Source organism: Xiphophorus couchianus, chromosome 20, assembly GCF_001444195.1.
Source record: "Xiphophorus couchianus chromosome 20, X_couchianus-1.0, whole genome shotgun sequence".
NCBI classification, from domain to species: Eukaryota; Metazoa; Chordata; class Actinopteri; order Cyprinodontiformes; family Poeciliidae; genus Xiphophorus; species Xiphophorus couchianus.
In genome coordinates, this window is record NC_040247.1 from 27,911,528 (window position 1) to 27,936,326 (window position 24,799).

The window sequence follows — 24,799 nt, forward strand, 5'->3', positions numbered from 1 at the left end:
ATCAGTGGTTCATTTAAATCTCAAGGGCGAGGAACACAAGTCTTTGTCAACACTCGTGTGAAGACTTCAATCTTCACAAAACAGAATGCAGATGGCTTGAGAGGTGTGACAGAAGCTGTCTATGTTAAATAAGAAAAACCACCAAAAAAACAGAGGATGTGGCCTCAGATCTCATCTTGCTAACACCTACTCTGCAGCCCTGACTTGTTCCATGAGGCAATTTTACTCCAAATCACAGCTGGGGACATGTGACCAAAACAAATTGTTGTTAGGTACGTGTTTGCGTTGTCAAGCAATTATGACCCAGACATTGAGCTGAATAGAAGGTGGGGCCAGTGACATGCGTATCCCACATGCCCCACGACGGATCTTAATGGCCCTAAAAGTGATTGTTCTGATTACATGTTATAAGCCTATTACTTCCATGTTTAGAACCTGCTGGTGGAGAGTTGAAATGTCTTCAAGCAACAAGAAAAGTCTGGTCGCCTTCTAGATGTGCATGTTCAGTGTGCAACTAGAATTGTCATCAATGAATTGATTACAGAGTCAATAAAACCTTAAGAACAAAAGATGTTCATCAAAATCTCTTTCTTGTAATGTATTGAACAGATTTGTATGTTTTCATTGATGTAGCTCATGTAGCCTTTTGATAATAACCACATGGCGGTATATTTGAATGCCACTTTGAAGAGGTATTCTTTACTTTTTGTGTGACCGGGACGTTTACAGCCATCGGCCGAGCGAGGTTACACATCAAGATGCTTACACCACAAGGCTGCTTTTTATTCCATCTCATCAACCTTTTCTTCTATGAAGAACAACAGATTGTTTCTCAAAGCACCGCTTGTGATCTGCAAGCATCTGTTTGGTACCTTGTGGTTAACACGATGAGTGTGACAACTAGATTACAACACAGGAACTTGAAATGGCACAAGCAATAACTGCTGAGGTCAGGGGTGGAGCAGAACACTGACAATATGGAGCACAAGGTGGGAGTTTTTCAAGCAGCTCCCATGGGGTTTATACCATCAGCACCATGGCAGGTGATGCTTTAGATTGACTTTTTTAAGTTTTACATTTCATTTAATGTTTCTAGAACTCATGACAGTGATACATGTACACTGTGTCAAATTCTCAGACTTTCACAGAGCTGTCTGTGCTCCTGAATGCTTGTGGTTTGGGTGCAGCTTCACACTTCTCTAGCTTTACCACAGGCAATGAAGTGATGAGCATGTTCTCCAGTCAGAAGATATGGATGTCAGACTGCTAGCTTGGTTCAAGAAGACCCACTTGATATTTCCCTTGACCTGTTTCCAGTTATGTATATGTTCCTAAAGATGCAATATGTAACTTTTATTTTAAAAAAGAGTATTTTTTTTACATATTTGTTAAAACTGTCATAATGTCCTGACTGTTTAACATGAGTCAGATAATCTGTGAAAAGCTATTTGTTTAACTATGTAAACTAGTTCATTATACAAGTTCGGAAAATGCTTACAAACAAATAGTGAAACAAGGGGCTTTAAAATGTGCTTCATACAAAAAAACATTTTAAAAAATCAAGCAATTCTAGAGAGATTTTAGGGTTAAAGTTTGCGTCTTACTGCAAGTGGGGCCCCAAATCAAAGTCAGCTTAAAGGCCCTAGATAATCTTTGACCGGCTCTGTAAAGCCTGTCTGAGGATTCTGCTGTGAACGGAAATCAGAAAAATGCCATTTTGCCTAAATACAACGCATACTTTTGCAAAGAAGCCATACTCCTTCAATGTTTGTCAGGAAAATGGACGACCAGAGCACTTTCTAAAGCAACACTGTTTTTGAAATAATGAGTCATATTTTGATATTTCAGGTTACGTGTTATTTTTAAACCGGGCGATCTGGTCAGATGACACAACACAACCTCCTCTGTTTGAAAAGTTAAACATCATACGCAATGCGGACCAAACGCCACGTACGCAGAGATAAACTAGATAATTGACTTTGCTCCTACACTATTATTACCTCTAGTCTCGCAGGTTATGTCTCACTGCTTTGAAAAATAGATTTAAGTAGCCTCGCGGGTCATAAGGTCCAGCAGATTACTTCAGAAAAAGTATTTTAAGTGAAACGGAGTTGTCTGATTGCTGGCAGTTCTGCAAGACAGGCGATTCTTCGCAAACAAAGGGAGTAAGTGACAGATCCGAGCATGTTTTTACATGTAGTTTCAGTTTTCCGTTTCTTCTGGTTTCTCCTCTTTTTTTATTTTTTTATTCCCTCCCCCCTCTCTGGCCCTCTTCGAGGACGGCGCTTGTGGAGATGTGAAAAGCCGCCAGTCATTAGGGCCTCTTTTGTTTGAAGGCAAAGAGAAGACGCACATTGTTTGCATAATCTTTCAATTGTTCTGGCTGGGGTCAAATGGCGAGGTCCCCTTTTGTTTGTACTTCCTCAGTTATAGAGACCAAAAAAAAAAGAAAAAAAAAGATTGTTTTGCTTAGCTTTAGAAACCTCATGTGGTTTTCAGTTTTAAAGGATCTTCTGAGAGCTCCGAGTCAATCTAGGACAAAAGCTGTATCTGTTAACTGATGGTGGCCTCTATTTGTGGCTAGTTATATGAAGTATTAAAACCAAAGTTAATAGACTGACCTGAAAATGAACACAAGATTTAAAAAAATCTCCCCAAATTGTGTTGTGGCGTTTATTTTTGATGATTTCTCAGACAAACAAACTTTGCACTTTACCAAAAATTTATATGGGGGTTGTACATTTCTTACAATATTAAAATAGTTTCTTAAAATGACATACATTTAGACATATCATCACATGGGTTGATGCTTGGACTCTTGTCAGCTACAAATCTAAACACTTTATAAACAAACTTAATATAGAAAACCTATTTTCTTTAACACAGTTCTGTTGTGAAGGTAACTATTAATAAGGAGGGCTGCAGAAATGTGGCAGTGCAGATGCAAACGTAGCGACACCTCAAGCTTTTCACTGTAAAGAGACCAAAAAAAAAAAAAGTACAAGTGTAGAGCAAAGGTCAGTGTGTTTCAGTGTTGCTAAACTTTATTATATTGATCTGGTGAAGACTTCTTCTGCGGGTATCTAAACACAGCTTCGTGTCTGAAACATTTCCTGTCGCAGTTGCACCAGCAGTTTAACCAGCGTGAACCAAGTAACCTGTAACAACCTCACATGTGATAAAACACGACCCTGAGCTGTTTCCATCCTAGGAAACTCATGACTAGTATTGCATATCAATAATACAGGAACAACTTACTAAAATTTTTAAGATGAGAAAAATTGTCACTTCAGTTGCATTTTCTCACTCTAAAATATTGAAGAAAGCAATTAGTTTTTTAAAATTTAGCTGCAGTTTATTTTTAAACCTTTTCTACCTTAAACTTAGACTGAACAGAGGAGAATAATCGGTTTTCAATATGCAAGGTAAAGATAACTTTCTTGCAAACCTTGAAGTGTTTTATTGATATTTCATGTGAAAGAGTGGAAGACTAATAATATAGGTTAAAAGTTTGTTGGAGAACAACAAAGTTGTGGAGAAGCTGAAGCAGGGTTAGGTTGCTGTTTGTTGCAAGGTTGTCGTTGGTGGCAGCAAAAGACTTGGGAAAATATATAGCGCATAAAAACAACATATGTGTCCAAAGTGCTGTACAATTCAAGGAAACAACAAGAACAAGAAAAATATATAGAAATCTAAGACTAAAACAAAATACAAATATACTCCTTGACTGTCATTATAGCTAAACAAAAAAAAGGGGAAAATTGGTACTTAATGGTTTTTGGGAAAATGCTGCAACTGAAATTAACTATATCTTGGTTTTGATTCATATCATTGTTTTTTCTTGGTATTTTACTACCAATTTTATGCTAGTTTTTCTTAAACTAATTTTATTTCTTGTATCATTTAAGTATTTATCTATGATGAAAGTACTGGGAAGCACTTTGTTCAGCTGAGGTTGTTTTAAATGTGCTACATAAATAAACTTGATAGAAGAAACTCACTCTGTTTGAATCAAACGCAAAAGAAGAAAAAATGGGTCTTGAGAAAAGATTTAAAAACCTTGACAGGCTTAACTCTTAACATACAGTAAGAGTTAAATGAAATCGTTTAGATCAAAGCATATTCAGTTTGTTGGAATGGCTCAGATGAGGTCTAGCCTTTAATGAAGAAAATTTTTTTTTTTTTAAAGTTGGTCTCTAGATGTTCAAAAGTAGTTAAGCAATGCAAATCCCTAAAACCTGGCAGTTTACAGTGGTACTATAAAGTGTTGACTCAGGGCGGCAGAGTGTCGCACCGTTTAGTTTTTAAAAAATATTCACTAATGCCGAAAAACCACCTCTTCCTAGTTTTATCAAAAATCGTGAGCTTTTTTTCAAAATTGCCATGTTTCCATTAACTGATTTTTTTTTTTTTTACATATTCTCAATTTGTGCAATTTTACGACCAATGGACTGATCTACTGTAGATGGGGAAAGTGAGGCAAGTGGGTGGTTCAATTTTCTACAATTTACTGGCATTCTTAATGTCAACACTTGTTTATTTGGATTTTTTTTAAATTTATTGAGTAATGAAGAATCCCTAAAAATGTGGGAACACTGCCGTTTTCAGCTGTGCCTACCCAAGTCAAATCTACTCAACAAACATAAGCCTTGTCCTATTATTATGCTTGACTTTCCAATGCAAATGAGAATTAACATAGGTGTTTTGTGGTTTCTGTAGCCATTGTGGGTTGTGACTACATGAAAAGTGTAGAGAACAGGATGCTTGTACGTCAGCACTACACATAAAATCAGCGTTGGAAGTCTTCATATACCGTTCTTTTAAAATAAAATATGAATGGAGGAGGAACTAGGTGTAGCAATTCCTCTGGCCGAGCAAATGCTTCAGATTTGATTGTATAACTCTCCTTAATCCTTGTTTACGCTTTTAAATCCTGCGACTGCCTGATCAAACAAACTCGAGCTTGGCCTTACACGAGTCGGCTGTGACTACATCGGCCCTTTGAGAAGACGCATGGAGACGGCAAAGTGTTTGATGAAAGAGGCTTTGGAAAGATTGTCGAAGGTGCTGGTGTGGCATTATAGCCCGTGTCTGAAGATCCTTCAAAAGCAGAAAGGGAGATAAGCAGCCTGGTGTGTTACTCTGTCTGTATTGAGCGTTTTGAGCTCCGACGCAACAAAGCCGTACCTAGAACCGTCGCTGATAACTTTGGCTGCTACAGCGTCTATTTTTATCCAGCAGAGGGTTATGTAACGCATACCTGACGAGTGTTGTAGACGCTGGAGATGATTAGGGAGCTCCACTTGGTGCCTTAGACAAAAAAGAATGTGACTAATCTCCTTTTGTAATGTGTGCTTTGTGAGGAATGGGAATCCCATTAACAAAGCCACCCAGTCTGTCAGCTGCATGCTGATCAGGACTCATGCGATAATAAAGCTCCACGCACCATGTAGAATTAAAGCAAAACATATGTGGGCATCCAAAAGGTATGGGTAGGAGTTGGATGTTGTTCCTGTTGTTCATTATTAATATAACTTACTGTAGCAGTAAATCAATTAAAAAAGGTAAATCTTCCTATGTAACAATGTTATCACATATCGCAATGATTTCTGGGGCAATTTATATTTGTTATTGCGACAGACCTAGCCTTCCACGTAGCACTTGGCTCTGAAAGGTTTGGGGCATTTATCTGATGGAGGAAATTACAAATTCTTCCAGATGTTAATAAACGTTGGGACTCAGTTCTGCCCTCATTATTGTCTGTTTTCTCTCTTTTGTCATCATTTCATCTTTATTATTGTTCTGTTAGAACTTTTGACAATCTCATCATATAATGTGGGATGTATTTAGCTGTAAGAGAAGAAATAGTTATCATCTGTTTAAGAGAGAAAAAAAGAAGTATTTGTAATAACAGCTGTGACTTTAAGTGAACTGACTGAATGGATTTTTTTCTTCTGCCTTTCTCTAATCAAATCCTTTTGTTTTTTTCCTTCAGGGACCCTGGAGCCCCACCTGTCTGCTCTGTTATGGATGGCCATGCTGGTGTCGCTGGCCATCGTCATCGTGTTGCCTCAGCCTCATGGAATCAGGGCGCTGATTGCGTCCACCATCCTGCGCCTGATCTTCTCTGTGGGCTTGGAGCCCACGCTGCTCCTGCTGGGCGGGTTTAATGTAAGTCTGCATCAGCATGTTTACGAAAGCGGATGTTTTCTGGTTGCGATTCTGATGTTTTTCTGAGTTTACAAGAGGTGTTTGTTGATTTTCCCAGCTGTGTAACAAGGTGATCTTCCTAATGAGCTTCGTTGGGAACCGAGGAACCTTCACGCGCGGATACATGGCCATGGTCATGGACGTGGAGTTCCTGTACCACCTGCTCTACCTGATTATCTGCTCGCTGGGGGTCTTCGTCCACGTCTTCTTCTACAGCTTGCTGGTATTTGGTGGCACACGCAAATCACATTAGCTCAATAATATTAATAGTGCTAAAGACAAGTAAAGGAAACAAAAAGAGTCCCCTTTTTTTCTGTGTGTTTCGCAAAGATACCATACACTCATTTGTAAACTTTCATCTTTTTCAGCTCTTTGATCTTGTTTACCGAGAAGAGACCTTACTGAACGTGATAAAGAGTGTCACCCGGAATGGACGCTCCATAGTTCTGACGGCCGTGTTGGCCCTCATCCTCGTCTACCTCTTCTCGATTGTGGGATACATCTTCTTCAAGGACGACTTCATTTTGGCCGTCGACAGGATACCCAACAAAACTCTCGGTATGCTAAAGTCTTGGCTGGAGGCATGAAAGTGTTTCTTGCCCTTCTTGACCCAAGTACTCATGGAATGATTTTCATCATTATCAAAACGCCCTAAATGAAGAAATATCAGTATAGCCAAGATGTATGATCAAAATTTCTTTACATTTTTGTCAAAATCCTATTCTCCTACAAGCTTTACAATGTTGGTTTTGTGACCAACACTGCCTTAATAAAGTATTCACACCTTAAACTTTTTCAACCACAAACTTCAATGTTTGTGGGATTTTATGCGATATACCAATATAAAGTAGTTTGTGATTATGAAAGGGAAGGTACGTAATATTTGGTTTTATGTAGATTTTTCAGAAGAAATCTAAAAGGTGGACTTCCCCATTTTTATTCTGGTGAAATCCGGTCCAGTTGATTGCCTTTAGAAGTCACCTCACCATTACATCTGTAGATAATTTCATCTCAGTATAAATTCAGCTGTTCTGTGAAGACCTCAGATGTTTGTTAGAGAACATTAATGTACAAAGCAGCATCACGAAGCCCAAGGAACACAGCAGACAGGTTAAAGATAAAGTGAATTTTGATGAATGTTTAGGACATAAAACAATGTCCAAGTGACAGAGCCCATAAGGGCTTTGTAATATTAGAAGAAAAAAGGCTAAATACACACTTGTAGCTACAATGTATTGGTGTAGAATGAGCCACATTGGCGTGTTAGAATGCTTCACTCATAGTCCTGATCTTAATCCACGCAAAGATCTGTGGCAGGTCTTCTGCAGCAGAAGGTTGATCTATAAATGATTGACCTTGGTACAGAATACCAAACTCTCACCACGCTATTCAGATTTTTCTTTGTTAAAACCTTGTATCATTTTCCCTTCATTTCACATTAACAACCACGTTTAGAATTGTGAAGTCGAGGTCTGTCACTTCAACCAAAATAAAATATATCGCAGTTTGTGGTTGAGACATGACAAAATGTCAAAAAATAAATAAATAAATAAATTAAGGCACCTCAGTACGTCTGCAATGCACTTGAATGCATTGTGCAAATATATATGCTTGTGACTCTTTGTGCGCGTGCATAATCATGCACATTCTGTTGCTGAACAGAACATGGAGCCAGCATGATTGGAGAGTTCTTCTCGGGCAGAGCGTGCCAGAAGGAAAACGGAGAAAACTGCTCGACAGAAGCCGTCATGGATGGTACGTTGACGAAAGTATGAACATGTTGGAGGGAGGATGTTAAAGTTCAAGGCTTCTGTTAGGTCTGAAGCCACGTGTTGGTGCATGCATGAGACTTCAGGCTGTTGGTGTGCGACTGTGCTTGTGGCTTGTATGTTTGTTTTAAGACGGCTCTGCGTTTTCCTGAGTCACCAAGATCAGCACAGCTGAACAAATCACGAGATTTAGTCAGACTGAGCCACCTGGTGAAATGTCAGGGGGTTTGGACCCCTCGTGCTGCGGGAGAGGGGTTGACGAGCCTAAGAGCAGATACTCAGGCCTGAGGTGAAAAGGTCAAGGATTAAAAACCATCAGGTACAAATGGATTGAACGATCCATCCAGTGATGGCACAGAAAGCCTCCAACTCCAAACAATAAGTCTTTGGAAGCGACTAATCTTGATGGGAAAAACCACCATTCAATCATGAACACATTCAGCAGCTTAAAACCGATCAGTCAGCCATATCCAATCCCCAAATTGCTTGACCCCCGACCTCACCTAAGCTTCCAAAACCCTTCATCACTGTTCAAGTATGGGATAGTTTTTGTCGCTAATTGGAGAAAATCCTATACTTAAAGTTCTCACAGCTTCTTTAGCAAGCCAGCTCTAAAAGTATGGAATTGGTGATCCATTATTTATTTCTTCTGACTTCAACGAAGTTATGCGGCGTCAAGATATAAAAATAAATAAATTAGGCAACGTTGTTATATGCCACAACACCACACAGCTCATTGAAAGGATTGCACAGTGGTTTGCCTTACCCGTGTCATCGTATGACGTTACTAAACGCGAGCTTGTTTTTGAGAAAAAGTTTAAAGATTTTTGCTCATTTAGCTGTATCTGTTTCCAGAAATTCCCTCTTTTACTTCTCCATACCACTCTCCTTCTTTCTACTTTCCATCTTTTGAACAATACCGACCGAGAGCATTGACGTGTTGCGCCAGGATGCGTCTCTGGCAAGAAAAAAACGGGGGGGGAAACAGCCAGTGGAGGACTGTTGTGACTTTATGCTCTAGAACAGAGCATAATCTATCTTTATGTTTATGTGATATATAATAAAAGACTGACATGATGCAGTTACGATCCAGCAGCATTTGCTTAGTTTTGAATTCAAAGCAAAATAGTGTCCAAGCAATGGCCAAGCCACCTAGTGGTTACAGTCATTACAACATATGCTGCTTTTCAACACAATACGCCACCGCTAAAGCGGACGTTGCCCACAGGACAGCAGCGTACATGATCAACCCCATGCCATGATTGCACACAGGCCTGATTTAAATAATTATAATAAAATTACTCAATGGATATGATTTCAAATGTAACTGAGTAAAATACTTTACTCAAAACGTACTAAAGTAAAAAGTTCAGGTTTTGTAAAGTTCTTCAAAAAGAACAAAGTACAGACAAATAGTATTAATTACAGTAACAAGAGTAAACGTAGCTGGTTACTTTCCGCTCATAAACTTGTAACTGGAATTGGCTGACCTTCAGCTGTACCTTCTGTGATGGGGATGAAGCAGTTGTAACCTCAGAAGTTTTACATGTTTTCTCACCTGCTGGTAGGTCCCGGTGACAACACTCTTCAGTGCAGGTGCACTGAAGAGTGACAAAGAGGTCAGATATTCAAAGAATGTTCTTTTAATATGTTATCTGAGATAATCTCCCATTCAAGATGCTAAAGACAGTATAAAATCCTCACTTTGCAGTCATTTTTGTCTGTTTCAAAATTGTAAAACCAATTACAACTTTCTCACACCTTATGTAATGTCCACTTGGCTTCCAATAACATTTGTTACTGTTCACGCTCTTCTTAAATTTTCTCACCTTTTAATTGTACTTTAAGAGAAATCTGCAGTTATCCGTGGGTCAGAGCTAGAAAATCGTTCACATATCAGAGTAATGAATCCAGTGTGGTTCCAGTTTTGCTCAAAATGACCCTAACCCTATCTGTGTTTCGAGATTTATTGATAAAAAAAAAAAGTCTCTCCTCCAGCAGAGCAACTTTGGCATTTTGCCGCAGACAGTAGTATCTAAAAACGTAACATTTTCTTTCTCTTTGTAGCTGCTGTTGCTGTCCAGCCGTCAGTGGTGATTGAGGACAAGGAGCGAACATGTGACTCCTTACTCATGTGCATTGTCACAGTACTGAGTCACGGCCTGAGGAGTGGAGGAGGTGTTGGGGACGTCCTGCGCAAGCCATCCAAGGAGGTACGGAGTAAACAAACATTGCAACAGAGAGATCATGCGGAGGTTTCTGAGCGCGCGATCAAATAAAGGTTTACGTGAAACCACAAATGTATATATTTTTTAGCTCATTTTTTGTCACATTGCTTTCTTTTCAAACAGAAAACGGCAGCATACATGACGTGAATTCTTGCCCGTTTTCCCGCCTCGCAACCAGATTGAATTAAGTTAAATTGAATTTAAGTAATTGGAGAAAAGTGAGAGGTCTTAAAAGTTGCATTTATGATCTAACAAGACCATCAAGCTGTTCATTTTGCCCATCTACAAAAAGCATGTAATAAATCTGACCCAGTAAGTGCACATTGACCAGTTTATTTCCTGAGAAATGGTGTAAGGACTGCCCTGTGCATAAAGAAGCTCTGTCTGACTGAGAGAAGCGCGCCGCTGAAAGGTCAAAGCGGCCGCAGTGAGGACTCTTGTAACGTCCAGCATTCCAGAAATGACAATAAAGTTATCTCATGAGGGAGGAAGACAGGCTTGTATCACAGAATGCCTTAGATCTTCAGTCTAACGTAAAGAATGAGGGAGTGAACTCAAAATGAGATAAACTTAGATGAGATTTTTTTTTTTCTATGACAAAAAAACCCATAGGACAAAGGCCTATTTTCACTGAAGCACATTTATGATTAATATTATGCTATATAATTACAGCATAATGGCAACAATGTATCTATTAAATATTTTTGTTTTAACCCTGAAATGAGGAATGCTTTTTTTTCATTACCTTAATACATATTTGAAACACACAGATTGACCACGAAAAGCCAGCTTGCTGTGGTTTTTTTGGACATGTTGAAAAATTCAACATGAGCGCTACGTGTAGCTGCTACACATGTACAAAACTGCCACAGAAACGACTTACCTGTTTCTAAAATATTGCAGCAACGCCCTGCCATAGTCTATTTCATGCTATGCTATACATACTATTTTGGCATGCCCAATGCTTGAAACTGAAAGTAAAACTGACAGCAGATCCTATTTTTAAATTAAGGACCTTTGTTAGTGCTGCAGTATGTAACTTCTATAAAAAAAACAAGTTGTTTTTTTTTTACAAATTTGTTAAAATTAGAATTATGTTGTGACATAAAGAAAGATCATCTATAAAAAAAAAAATCAAGATTCTGTGCCTCCTCCCAGTGCTCCCAGTACTAACTGCAGAAACTACTCAGTCAGAAACTACCAATCAGGAGAAGGGTTTAACGCTGTCAATCACTCTCATGCTCACCTCCTCTCGCTTACTCTCTGCTGGTTTACCACAACCTGCTACAAATGCTGAAGCTAGTTAGCACAGCCACCGACGACAGTAGATAGACGGTTTTCCTGTAACGGCAAGTTGTTTTTCCACCATTAGCACATATAGCAATGTACAAGAGGTTGATTGACAGCACTAAAACCCTCCCCCTGGCTCTGATTGGCTGTTTTGACCAGAATTAGTTCATTTTTGCAGATTGTAATTGTAGTGCAGGAAGGAGGACCTCAATTTTAATTTTATTTTTTAATAGATCATCTGCCTCATATAATACTGTCACAACATGGCAACAGTTTTAATAAATAAGCACCTTTAAAGGTGCAGTCTCATGCAGAGAGCCTTCTGTCAGTCTCCTGTGTTCATTTTGTTCATGATTTATTCCTAACCCTAACCCACCCAAAGGTAGTTTACACATTCCAGTGTATTCTAGTGGAGACATAGTGGTTGGATGCAACAGTAGATAAAAATTAATCTTGTGATATTTCAAAGCTTTTCAAAGAAATACCACAGCAAATGTGCTCTACAATCGAAGTTAAAGGCAGTCCAACAAAATATTAGTGTGTCCTTTTTTTCTTTGGGCCAGGCAGTGTATATGCATACATTTGTCACTGGTTTTTCAGTTCTCTGTTTATTTTCTCTCTTTCAACAGTTGTAGAAGCAGACTTCTCGGGTGTCATCTTGTACAATCTTTCTTCTGCCTCTCCTCTATTTTTATGCCTTTGTTTCATATCTAACTTTCTTCCCCACCTTTTTCCATCTGTGTCCATTTCATTTAAAATAAACAAGCAATTTCTAACAAAGTATAATTATATATGTGTATGTACTGTATGTGTGTATATATATATACTGTATATATATATAGCATTGATTTTCTTTCGCAGAAGGTCAGTTGTTTCCATAAATATGGGCAAAACAATGAGATGATGAAATCACAACAAAACTAATGGACCAGAAAAAATGTTAACTCACTTCCTTACATTTAGACCCACATAGCAAGAATTTCAATTTTTTAAATAATTTTTGGCACTAGTGGCCTTTATTCAACAATACTCCCTAAAGGAAGGGGGGTACAGATGTAGAGGACGTTTGTTGAGGTCTGTAACCTCTGTATACGGGGCGCCCACTCTATCCACTGCACCACTTGACGCCCCATAGCAAGAATTTATCAGCATGTTGAAGACCAAAGCAAACAAGAAGAGGCTTAGAGGCGATCTTTGATGCAGTCTCGCCACCACCTTGACCTCCTTTGCACTCCTACAGCACACCTCACTGCTGTCCAACAGTCTCATTCACATCCTTCACCAATCTAACATACTGTACTTCCCTGCCACTCCAGACCTCCTCATCCAATATCACAGTTTCTCTGTTGACTCCCTGTCGTACGCTTTGGCCTTCTCTTTACTACGGTGGCCGACAGGTGCAAATGCGCAGCAAAAGAGAAAACATGCAAACAAAAAAAAAACACGCGCACAAATTAAATGCGGCAAGCAAAAAGCGAACAAAATGCAGCAAACAAAAAAGAAAACACCCCCGAATGAAATGCAGCAAACAAAAAGAGAGACGCAAACAAAAAAAGAAGACACCCCCGAATGAAATGCAGCAAACAAAAAAGAAAACACCCCCGAATGAAATGCAGCAAACAAAAAAGAAAACACCCCCGAATGAAATGCAGCAAACAAAAAAGAAAACACCCCCGAATGAAATGCAGCAAACAAAAAAGAAAACACCCCCGAATGAAATGCAGCAAACAAAAAGTGTTGAAAACGGAAGTGCTCCAGACCACTAGGGGGAGTCAAAGAAAATCGAGACCGAGCCCAGAACGGTATGACTGACACAAAGTCTATCACGCTACCCATAAATTATTCTGTTATTCTATAATATTATAAAAGACGGCGTATCTTTTTATAATATAAGTACGTATAGTATTTATACGTACTAAATATAGTTATATAGTACGTATAACTATATTTCTGAAAAGAAATATAGTTATACGTACCTTTACTTTCTTTCAAATTTCTTTCTCTGAATCTTGCATCTGGTCCCATAGAAATGAATACTATTTTCTTTGACTCCCCCTAGTGGTCTGGAGCACTTCCGTTTTCAACACTTTTTGTTTGCTGCATTTCATTCGGGGGTGTTTTCTTTTTTGTTTGCGTCTCACTTTTTGTTTGCTGCATTTCATTCGGGGGTGTCTTCTTTTTTGTTTGCGTCTCTCTTTTTGTTTGCTGCATTTTATTCGCTTTTTGCTTGCCGCATTTAATTTATGCGCGTGTTTTTTGTTTGTTTGCATGTTTTCTCTTTTGCTGCGCATTTGCACCTGTCGGCCACCGTACTTTACTTCTCCATCAGCATCCTCAAAGCAAAAATTACATCTGTAGTACTCTTTCTTGGCATGACACCTCTCTTCTGCTCACAAATGCTAACCTAAGACTACATTCCACTGCTCTTGACTCTGTATCTTTATTCCTTTTCCTTTCAGATGAGTGAGAGGATGCCTTTCCTGAGGCATACTCTGACTCTTCAAGATCTTGTGGAACAACCAAGTTAAAAACTCTACCTCCACCTCTCTTAGACACTTCCACACCTCCACCAGTGTGTCATCAGGACCAACTTCCTTTCCCCTCTTCATCCTCTCCAAACTTTCCTCACGTCAACCTTACAAATCTTATCTACTTCTACTCTACATTTTCTCTCATTTTCCTCAGTCATCAAAGTACTGGTCAGCACGTTTCCATTCCCATCCTTAATCACCCTCATTTACTGCACGTCTTTCTATCTCTCTGCCTCGGCAGATAGAAACAACTCGTTCTCTCCCTTCTTATTGTCCGACCTAGCATCATACACCCTATGTTTGACGTTTTGCCACGTTTACCTCTAGTCCACTTCTCAGTCCTCTTTGTCTCACTTCTTTTTGGCTAGCTTCTGTCTATGTATATGCTTCTGGACTTTTCCATTCCACCACCACGTCTCCTTCTCTACTTTATTCCCTCCAGATGACACACCAAGTATCCTCCCACCTGTCTCCCTTATCAGATTAGCTGTAGCTGTCCAGTCATCTGGGAGCAACTCCTGACCAAGAACATGTCTCAACTCCTCCCTAAAAAACCCACAACATTCTCCTTTTTTTTCCAGTTTCCACCACCTGGGCCTCTGTTCTGCCTACTTTCTGAAATTTAATGGAAATTCATTGTAAAAACTGAGAAAATATTTCCACTGAGAGTGAAATCAGCTCAAAGCTCATGGTGCTTCACTTGTTTTCTTCCCCGTCTCCCTCAGGAACCCTTGTTTGCAGCCAGAGTCATCTACGACCTGCTTTTCTTCTTCATGGTCATCATCATTGTCCTCAACCTTATCTTTGGTGTCATCATCGATACATTTGCTGACTTGAGGAGCGAAAAGCAGAAGAAAGAGGAAATCCTAAAGACAACATGCTTCATTTGTGGTGGGTAAATTATTTTTTATTTTTTAAATCAGTGTAATTGGAAAATAAATGTTGGGTTTCCCTTGTTTTTGTTTCTGCAGCCAGTTTTCTGACGAGACTTTACTTTCGGTGGTTTAGGGATATTATTACTGCCTTTTTTTTTTGTTGTATCTTTTTACAATCATCGCCGTATGAAAGTTGTTATTGCTGCAAAACAAACAAACAAAACAAACGGACGTCTTTCAGTTCCAGTTGCGTCAAAGTTTCAATCGATACCTGACTTGTTGCATGAAGCTTTAGTCAAGCAGAAGGTGTAAGCTTTATGGCTCTCAGTTAAAATTAATACAAGTCATGCGAGTGGTCTGCCCTGAGTGTGAGCATGCCACTGCTCTGCAGCAGATTCACATCAGGGCTGCTTGCAAAATGGGGGCTGTTTTTTCTCTGTAAAAAAAAAAAAAACCCTACGCCTCCTCTTCCCAGAATGAATGTTTAGTCACGGAAGGTGCTGCTGTGGAGGAGGAGTGTTTCTTCCTGTTGCCATATGAGGCTTGACCACGTTCAACTGTACACACGCTGCAGTCACTGGCCCAGACAGTCATTTGTTGACATTTTGTAGTGAATAATCCCTGCTCCTTGGGCTGGGCGACACTGTGAAGCCTTCTTTTTTTGTAAATAGAATCCAAGAACACGAGTGGATTACTGGGATTTATTGTAACAGAAAACATAAAAAACAAAAAAAGTCTTTGTCACCTCTGACATTTTTTCTGTCCATTCCCCGCATTACCCTGTTTCCTCTTATTTTCTCAGTCGCCCCCACGCACAATTATGTCATCCTCTAATAGGGCGTAATTCTTCACTTCTTTCACAAGAATTGAGAAGAAACGTGTGTAATGTTTATTTTGGGTGTGGGCGTGGGTGTGTGCGTGTGTGTGGTGGTCTTGCATTCTTTCCTTTTTAGGTCTGGAGAGAGATAAGTTCGACAATAAGACGGTTACTTTTGAAGAACACATCAAGGTGGAGCACAACATGTGGCACTACTTGTTCTTCATTGTCCTGGTGAAGGTGAAGGACTCCACCGAGTTCACGGGGCCCGAAAGCTACGTGGCTGAAATGATCCGGGTAAGGATGTTGTCCTGCACAAACAGATCTTTCACACAAAAACCACCATTAGTGGGGTTTTTTTTGTTTGTTTGTTTTTTTTGGGTCATCCTCATTAATTTTTTTTTTTTTTAGGTAAATTGTAGAACAATTTGAGAAACTTCATGTACAGTCACAAACATTTTTCTGATTTATTCACAAAGTCCTGGATTTTTTTTATTTATTATTGTTTGAGGAGTAACCATAACTTTTTTTTAGTACATTCCCAGTGTTGGCAAAAAAAAAACAACTTTATCAACCATTGTTTGTGTTTTTGTTTATTTTCCATTTCATTCATTTACAGATTAAAATGAACATATCACATGTTAACACAAATCAAAGTTTTAAATGAAAAGGAGTAGCTTGGAAAAATACACAAATCTTAAAAACCCTCAAGTCAATTTATCTTACAATGAGCAACCGCCTGTATAGATACATCTTTAAGCACAAAACAAGCAATGTTTTGCAATGTCTTTATTATTATAAAGATAATAACGATAAAGAAAAAGACATTATCATTGTAATGATACTCTGTTGAATCAATATAATTCATTATACCTAAAATGAGTATTATATTTATTTCATAAAAGTAAAAATAGATCTTTTCTCTTTGGTTTCATGTGACACAGATTTGTTCCATAAACAGATCATTTTGATAAACTATAAAAGTAATAATACTGATAATAACAATAATAATAATAATAATAATGTGCGATCCCTGGCATTTTATTTTCAGGCGTTATTTTCCATTTCATGTATTCCTTTCTCAACAACGCACCAACAAAATCCCGATAAAACGCAATAACCTTGTGCTGGTGGCGAGGCGTTGTATACTTGGTTTTTTTTTGTTGTTTCTTTTGCATCGTGTATCTTTAAAGCCACGGCGTCTCATATTTTCAAACACTAAAAATAGACGACGGTGGAACTTTGCCCTTAAGAGTAAGAACCAAGAAAGATTTATTTCGATTGTCGCAACCAAGTCGTAAACCTTTAGAAAACATTTCAACTGCCAAAGGAAAGCCCCACTTTGTGAAGTGGTTGCTTCATTGACGCACTCGCGCTGCTGTCAGCTTCTGACGGTTTCTTATTAGATTTAGCCCACTCTCTTCCCCTTTTTTTCTTGATCTGCTGCAGTCTTGTGAGGAACCACCTGATTTTAGGATACCCCTCCCCCCTCCCTCCCACCACCGCCACCATCACTTCCCTCTCATTAACTCTGCACCATGTTGAGCCAAACTCGGATAGTCAAGCGTGCGTTTTGAAGAGCGGCTTTCGGGCTTAGCGGAGAAGACCCGTTGATCTGTCAGGTGACCCGTTCTTCCTGTGTAGAAGAATGAGAACCAGAACTACATTGAACATGTGTTTTATATTTTTCTTAATAAACGGACATATTGTTGGAAGAAACCCCTGAGAGAGATTCTGAAGTATTTTAGTTATATACACTTTTTCTGTTAAATAAGTAAAAAAAAAAACAACTACTTCCAAGTATTGCAGATATCAGTAAGTAAAATGTTGTCTGCAGACGAACAGTTTAACCCGCCCAGTTAACGGTTTCAGCTCTCCTGCTGCAAGACGTCTTTAGAAAAAACAACTTTACTACTTTTATCTGGGTGGTTTGTAGATAGAAACAAAATGATACATAGAGTGCACACATGAACATTTAATTTGCTTTGAATGTTTGAATAAAGCTGCAGATCTTGGTATTTAAATTAAAAGTGTTTAAAATCAAACTCTTGAGCTTTAGAAATGATGGTTTCCTATTCATTTCTTGTTTTTTTATTACCTCTGTAGTCGAAAGCAGATAAACGTTCACTATACAAAGACACTTTTTTGTCTTTTTTCCAGACAAAGCATTACTTTTGGTTTTACTAACTAAATAAAAGTAATGCTACCTAATTTTTTATTTTATTTATTTTTGCAACTTTCCTGAATAATAATAATTATTGCTATTCTTGTTCCTACTATTATTCATTAGCAGCGCACCAGTACATCGGCCCCAATTTCCTTAATTTTGGGAGCTCAGTGATCGGCTGATACTTCCGATCTCATCTACCTCAGCGAAGGTCTAAAGATCAACCACCGTCCTCTTCTGCTCTCCTGGGGGAGAGGTTTGACTGTTAGCCCCGCCCACCAGGTCATTTCCTCACATTTCCAGTTAACAATAGTCACCCCACTTTTGCAAGCTCAGCAACTGTCTTGCTATATGTAGCAGCAACAAAATCTACGTCAGCCAAAATCTGAATCGGCAGGTCAGGCTTTTTAAAGATTGGTATTCGGAGATCGGCCAGAAAACTTCAGTATTTGCACCAGTGTTATTAATATTGTCTCCAAAGTCTGAATTTATGCACATGTCCTTAGTTGCATTGCGGCTAAACGGTATAAGTTGGGTGAAGTGCTTTGGGAATCCTTCCATAAGAGTCTTACTATAGCTTGCTGGAGTTCCTCATGACTGAACTGGAGTAAATGAGTCAGGTGTGTGTGTGGCTGTCTATCTCACACACACCTTTTCATTTTGTCCACAAATATTTCTAGGGAGGTGGGATCAGGACGTCTACTAGATATTAACTGTGGCATGCCTAGAGTCACTGTGCAAACTCTTTGATGATGTTTCAGTATTTCCTCCTGTTGTTCTTTTTGAACTCTCTCTGTTTCTGTAATTTAAGAAATATTAGTAATCCTGTCTGGTTTTTAAAAAATAGCTCCCAATTCTCAATCGCTTATGCCTTTGAACACAGATATATAATATAAAATGTAATTTCTTCTTAATGAATCATTTTAAATGAACATGCCAAAACATATTGTCCATCTACTTCTCAGAATCAGGTAGATGTTTTTGTCGAGGATTTCTCGGCTTTCTGTGAAAACAACGAGCTTGATATGAAATTATCAAAACACGACTTTATATTAATGCTTAGTGCTACGGCTAACTTTAATCAAAGGAAGTGTTGGGAGTCACCCACACCCTGAATGGCTACATGCATAACCACATTAGCTAGGCATTTGGCATGCTCTGCAAAAACTTTCCAGAAGACTTTTATTTCCCCCCACGCAACAATAAATCATGCAATAAACTGCCGCACCCCAAGCCCCACAAAAAAAAAAAAAAAGCGTATGCTTAATATTTTAAAAGACAAACAAAAATCTTAATCTGGTTAAAAGAAAAATTTGCATTCAGTATGCGACCAGAAACCAAATATTAATTTTTTTTTTTTTTATTCTCCATATTAATTTTTCTTTTGCTCCCTTTAAAAAAAAAAAAAAAAACATCTATACCTATCTGTATAATAGTCACATTCACCAGAAATGTGTTAGACAAGGCAGCCTTTTTCAATCTGTACAGCCTCTCTCCCACCACGTTTCGCTTTTTTTGATGTGACTGTAAGGTGGAAGAAGCGATAAAACAGAAGGGGGTGTACAAGGCAAACTACTCTAACAATGACTGGGACTGACGTCAATGATGAAGGGCTCTGGGTGAAATGTCACATCTAAGATGTAAAAAGATGATGCATGGTTCACACTCATTGCTCTAATTCTTATTTTGTCTGACACCGAAAGACGCCTCTGCTCCTTTGAGGTGCTTCCCAATGTCTTGTCGTAACAATAAAGCAAAGAATCTTCCTGTTCTTAAAGGTGTAAAAAAGAAAAAACAAAACAATCAGGCTAGTTCTTTTTTTCCCTTTTTTTTCAGACTTGTAATTTCTGGGGGTTTTTTGTTTTTTTTTGGTTTTGTTTTGTTTTGGACATATTTGAATATTTGCAGGTTGAGTGGGCTGCGTCAGGTGTCTCTGTGGCATGACTGTGACGTTTTCTGTTGCTGTTTTAACCACACAGCATCCTGTTTCTCAGTGATGACTCGTGCGGTTTTAATAATGAAAAATGTGCTTCCTTCATTTCCACTGAACCTGTGTGTTGTAGAGTCTTAATTTGTGCCTGCACTTATCAGTTTACTGGAAGCGCTTTCATTTATAAACACTGGAAATGGAAAGACAAGTTGAACTGCAGGTGACAAAGTCGTCAAACGTGATGGGTTTTTTTGTTTTGTTTTGGTTTTTTGAGTGGGAAGTAAAGGGGGGGTGTCAACTCAAGCAGAATTCAAAAGGCATTAATGACCTTTGTCATAGTTTAGATTGTTTGAGTTTTATTTTTGTGTCTAAATTCTGTGTTAGACCTCTAAAATCACTTAAAAAATGAAAAACAAAAAATGTGTGTTTTTAGTCAGAAAAATTGATTGAATTGACAGATTTTTGATTTGGCTGCATGTAATACTGAAGCAACACATATTTGGCTAAAACTTTGGCATTTAGTTTTTAGTGAAAATACTAAAGGAAGTTTTAAGGATGTACAGTGAAATGTGCAACTCAAAGTGATTGTACAACAGGCATGCATTGTTTTTGTGTTATTTATAAAGAACTGGTGGGAGAAAAATGGCAAAAACTGATTCGGAAGTGGCTAAGTTAACCTTTTGGTATAGGGAATTTGAACATTTCTGTAATATCCCTTTGCCGTGCCACATCTTATTTAAATGGAGTCTAATGGTTGAAGTGATATATTCATTCATGAGACAAAACAATGAAGAACTTTGGGTTTGTGAGAATATTTATCACAGTACTTTGGGGAAAATTGAAAAATTCAATTTCTTTCTGTTTTCTTAAAAAGAGTAAGGCTTTCACAAATCAGAAACCCATGTTTTAAAATCTCTACAAGTGTGGGTTTCACCAGTCCATATGTTGTGTTTTTCTCTAATGAGAACAAAAATGCACTGTTAAATCATTCAGATTCTTTAAATAATTTTAGATTTTGGATTAGAGGTGGGCTTTATACCAAAACCTGCCAGGGTATGACTAATTGTCGACTTAACTATATTAACTGTATAAGAGCAACAGCTCGTCAATAGCGTGAACTTACACACGTCAAGATCTGTGTATTTGCTCGGTTTGCTTCCCTCTTCGGCATTCACCAACACAAGAAAGTGAATTTCATGACATTCCACAGCCTTGAAAAGAAGCCCCAGTGAAAATCAAAAAGAGGATTTGAATTAACGTGAAGCTCTTGCATTAGCAAGCCAAGTGAAGAACAACATTCCTGAGGCTGTTAATGTCTCCTCTCACCAAAGTTAGAGTTGAGTAATTTTAGGTGCAGCAGTATAAAAAGAGCATCTCCTCCAAAGTACCTGACACAACAAATTTCTGCCTTAAATTTTTATTTTATGCAGACATTTGGCGGCTATATGCAGCCGCCAACTTTGTAAATGTTTTGGCAGCATCATAGAATTCGAAAGGTACAGTTGAACCTGGAGGGATATAAAATCCCCTTAGTGAAGAGGAGAGAGCTTGTGACATGCGCTACTATGGTTTTAGCTCCCCACCTCAACTCTTTCTAACCTTCAGTCAGTAGTTTTCCAGGGTTCCTGAAGATCTTATTCTTATCTAATCACAGCAGAGAAACTGCATCTAAAAGTCCCATTTTAAGAAACAAGAAAAGAAGAAATCCAGCAAAGATTTGACACAGAATTAGAGAAAGACAGGACCCTTCAGTTCTACTTTGTGACTAGATTCAGACGAAACATTTCACATGTCAGGAACTACCCTGCTGATGCCAAGATACTTTTTTTGTCTCTCAGACTTGTTGTCCTCCTGATTTATCTTAAAAACAACAGGAACAAAGGGTGTTAGAGACATGCTGCTAGTAAAACAAGGAGGTCAAAAGTTCTAATTTACAGTTGATTCTTTGCCAGGTTGTTATGCATAAATTCAACAATTCAGTAACTATTCATTACTCAATAACTCAGTAATGAATAGTTACATACAGTAGTTATACATTAGTAACTATTAATTACTTATGAATAGCTATTTAGTAAGTAATTATTCATAATTACTTATTCATAAGTAACGAATACATATTCATTACTTATGAATAACTATTAATAAGTAAGAGTTTAAGAGGCTTCACAAACAAAAACGTCTAAAAGTGGTCAAAGATTAGAACAAGGGTGGCAAAAGCAACCAAATCTATGAAAGACTTTCAGAAAGAAAGAAGAACTATTAATCACAACTACTTTAAAATGTTACACAACAGCCTCTGATCTTGGAAGAAAAATTGACCCTATAAAAAGCGGGATGGATTCATGATTCTTTTTCACAAATAACATTTATACTTTTTTTAACACTACTAAAGACTCCTTCGCATTTTCCCATTTTAATCTCAAAGCATGTGAGACACCTGAACCTTACCAGATCAGATTACATAACATCACATAATCCTGAGATGCTGGTTATAATCTAAGATAGCTCCCCCAGGACAGATTACAGCAAGTAATGAGATTAGTTGCCATACCTACGCAGATGATGCACAGCTTTTACGTTACAATGTCAATGTCAGGTGACCACAGACCCGGAGAAGATACTCAGAACAAATCAGTGCATGGATGTGACGTAAATTTCTTCAGTTGAATAGAAATAAAACTGGAGTTATTATCTTTGGACCTAAAGAGGAACGATCAATACGGCTAGGAACTACTGATCAGGACAGAAACCTTGAGTGATGGACTCAAACCTGAACCTTTGGAGACGCATAAAGACAATTGCAAAGTGAGTCTTCTATCAGCAGGAGAACATTTCTATAATTAAAGGAATAATTTCCAAACAAGATCTAGGTCCACGCGTTTGTCTTCAGTTGCGTTGATCACTGCAATGGTGTTTTCACAAGTCTGCCTAAAAAGAAACAAATGCTTCTTCTCAAATTCTCACTAAACTCACTAAAACCAGGGGCATAGAGCACATGACCCCAGTCCTAACGTCCTCCCACTGGTTCTCTTTAAATCAGAGAACAGATTTTAAAATACTGCTAGTTTATAATTTCCTGAATTGTTTAGCATCAAAAGATTTGTTACTGTGGTATTAACCTTCATGACTTGTCTGAAATTGTCTTTGATTGATAATTGAATGTGGGCTAATTCTGGTCTGAATCACAACTTTATCACTTCTCTTTATTCTGCCACTGTAATGTAATGTTTCATTTTTATTTGCTTTGTTTGCCAATTGCCTGTTTCCATCATGTAAAGCACTTTGAACTGCCTTGTTGCTGAAATGTGCATCTTAACTCAAATAGATGAAGCGTTTTAAAACCATTTAAAAACCTGAATGGTTTTTTTTTTGGACTATTTCCTAAATTTGCTTCTCTTTAGACACAGGATGATGATGCAAAAACTTAAAAGGGTAGCAGAACAGAATGCAAGCCGTGTTCATTTTTAAGAGTAACTTCTCCTCACAGTGGATTGTATGTGGTGGTAAACCGTCAGGAAACTGCAAACAGACAAGAGCCAAAACCTCCATATTATGGTTCTTGGCAAAACTCTAAATTGTTCAGATGTCTGAGATAAAAAAAAAAAGTCATGCAAAAAAAAAAGCTGTTTAAAAAGCTAGTTATTTGAAGCTTGTGTCCAATTTAAGCACTAAATCCTACTTTCATCACTGTAGTCTCCAAAATATCAAACCTCTTAAGTAAAATTCTTTAAAATGGCATTTATTTTTAAATCAGGCACAACTGATAAAACCAACCAAAAGCTTCATTATCTGCATGAGACAGAAACGCATAAAATACCTCAAAGTGTTTGCGGTGTTGACAGTGAAATAGTTTGAATTAAACATGGGTCTCTCAGCTAGCTGGGTAGCGGGCCAGCTAGCTGTCCACCATGTCATCTGTGGTTGCTGGTGGGCTTTAGGATGTGAAGGTCACTGCTTAGTGGGAGACACAAGTCATCCAGTGTTTCCACAGCTCTATTCAACACACCCACCTCTAATTTTTAAGTGGTCTCGTATTCAGACAACTGTAGGTTCAGAGCTAAAGACAGAAGCTAGTTGAGTGGGATTGTGGGTTAGAGTGGGATTGTGATTCAAGTCGTTGCCACTAGGCTGCTAATGTTTATCGATGAGTGAAATGATTAGGGGCTTAACTTTCATCTGTGTTCTATTTGAGTAAAAGAGATTATATACTCCCTAAAAACAACACCAGAGTTTTCTTTTATTATTATTACAAAAGAAACACGACGAGTTTCACTTACTTTTTGTGAATTGCATCTAAATTATTTTCCTCATGTCATTTACTTGTCAAAAGTGGCGACGATGGACTCAGCCGTCCCGTGCTCTTCCGCATGCTGACTGGGTGGGGTGCAGGCCAAGTAGGTAAACACAACCTCTGTCTCTTTGCATTCAGGAAGTGGAACATTGTCGCAGTCGTCCTCTCGTTCTTTCAGAATGACTGCGAGCTATTCATTATCTTAGTGTTGTGTGATTCCCCTCTGCCTGCCGTCTGACCCAGGGCTGGTTTTGTGGTAAGCACGGCCACCTCACTTGCCCCGCTGTCTCCAAATCAACCACTGAAACCCAGGGACTTTTTCAGCCGCTTTGTTTTGCTCTGCACCGTTCCAACCCAGTGACCACAGCAGCTGTACGCTGCGTCTTCTCCTTGGGTTGGTGCACCTTCGTGCTTTTCTGACTGGGGAGTTGCGAAGGTGAGATTGTTGTGTATGAGGAAATAAAAATAAGTGTTTTCACACGATTTGCCTATTTTTAAGAGAAGCAGGTTTCAAGTGTCATGAGGAAATAGAAGTGTGAAAAAATGTATACAAGTGCAACAATATTAGAGTAGTGGCTGTTGGTCACATCTGTTTTTTTTTTATTTGTTTTTTTTTCCTATTATGCAACTTTAAAAGTACAGAAATCACCTCATAAATTATCTTCCTGACTGGAAATTGTGTTCAAATTTT

At 38.4% G+C, this 24,799-nt stretch overlaps 1 protein-coding gene across 8 annotated transcripts in view; it reads left to right on the forward strand.

Annotated features, from left to right (window-relative positions):
- itpr1b (inositol 1,4,5-trisphosphate receptor, type 1b) overlaps positions 1 to 24,799 on the forward strand; it is a 113,284-nt gene that overhangs the window by 80,921 nt on the left and 7,564 nt on the right. For all 8 annotated transcript variants that reach the window (XM_028004013.1, XM_028004016.1, XM_028004015.1 and 5 more), the window contains 7 exons: positions 5,996 to 6,171; positions 6,269 to 6,433; positions 6,579 to 6,768; positions 7,873 to 7,965; positions 10,047 to 10,192; positions 14,754 to 14,919; positions 15,857 to 16,017. In XM_028004013.1, the coding sequence (XP_027859814.1) occupies positions 5,996 to 6,171; positions 6,269 to 6,433; positions 6,579 to 6,768; positions 7,873 to 7,965; positions 10,047 to 10,192; positions 14,754 to 14,919; positions 15,857 to 16,017 (1,097 nt within the window). The remainder of the gene's footprint in view (positions 1 to 5,995; positions 6,172 to 6,268; positions 6,434 to 6,578; positions 6,769 to 7,872; positions 7,966 to 10,046; positions 10,193 to 14,753; positions 14,920 to 15,856; positions 16,018 to 24,799) is intronic.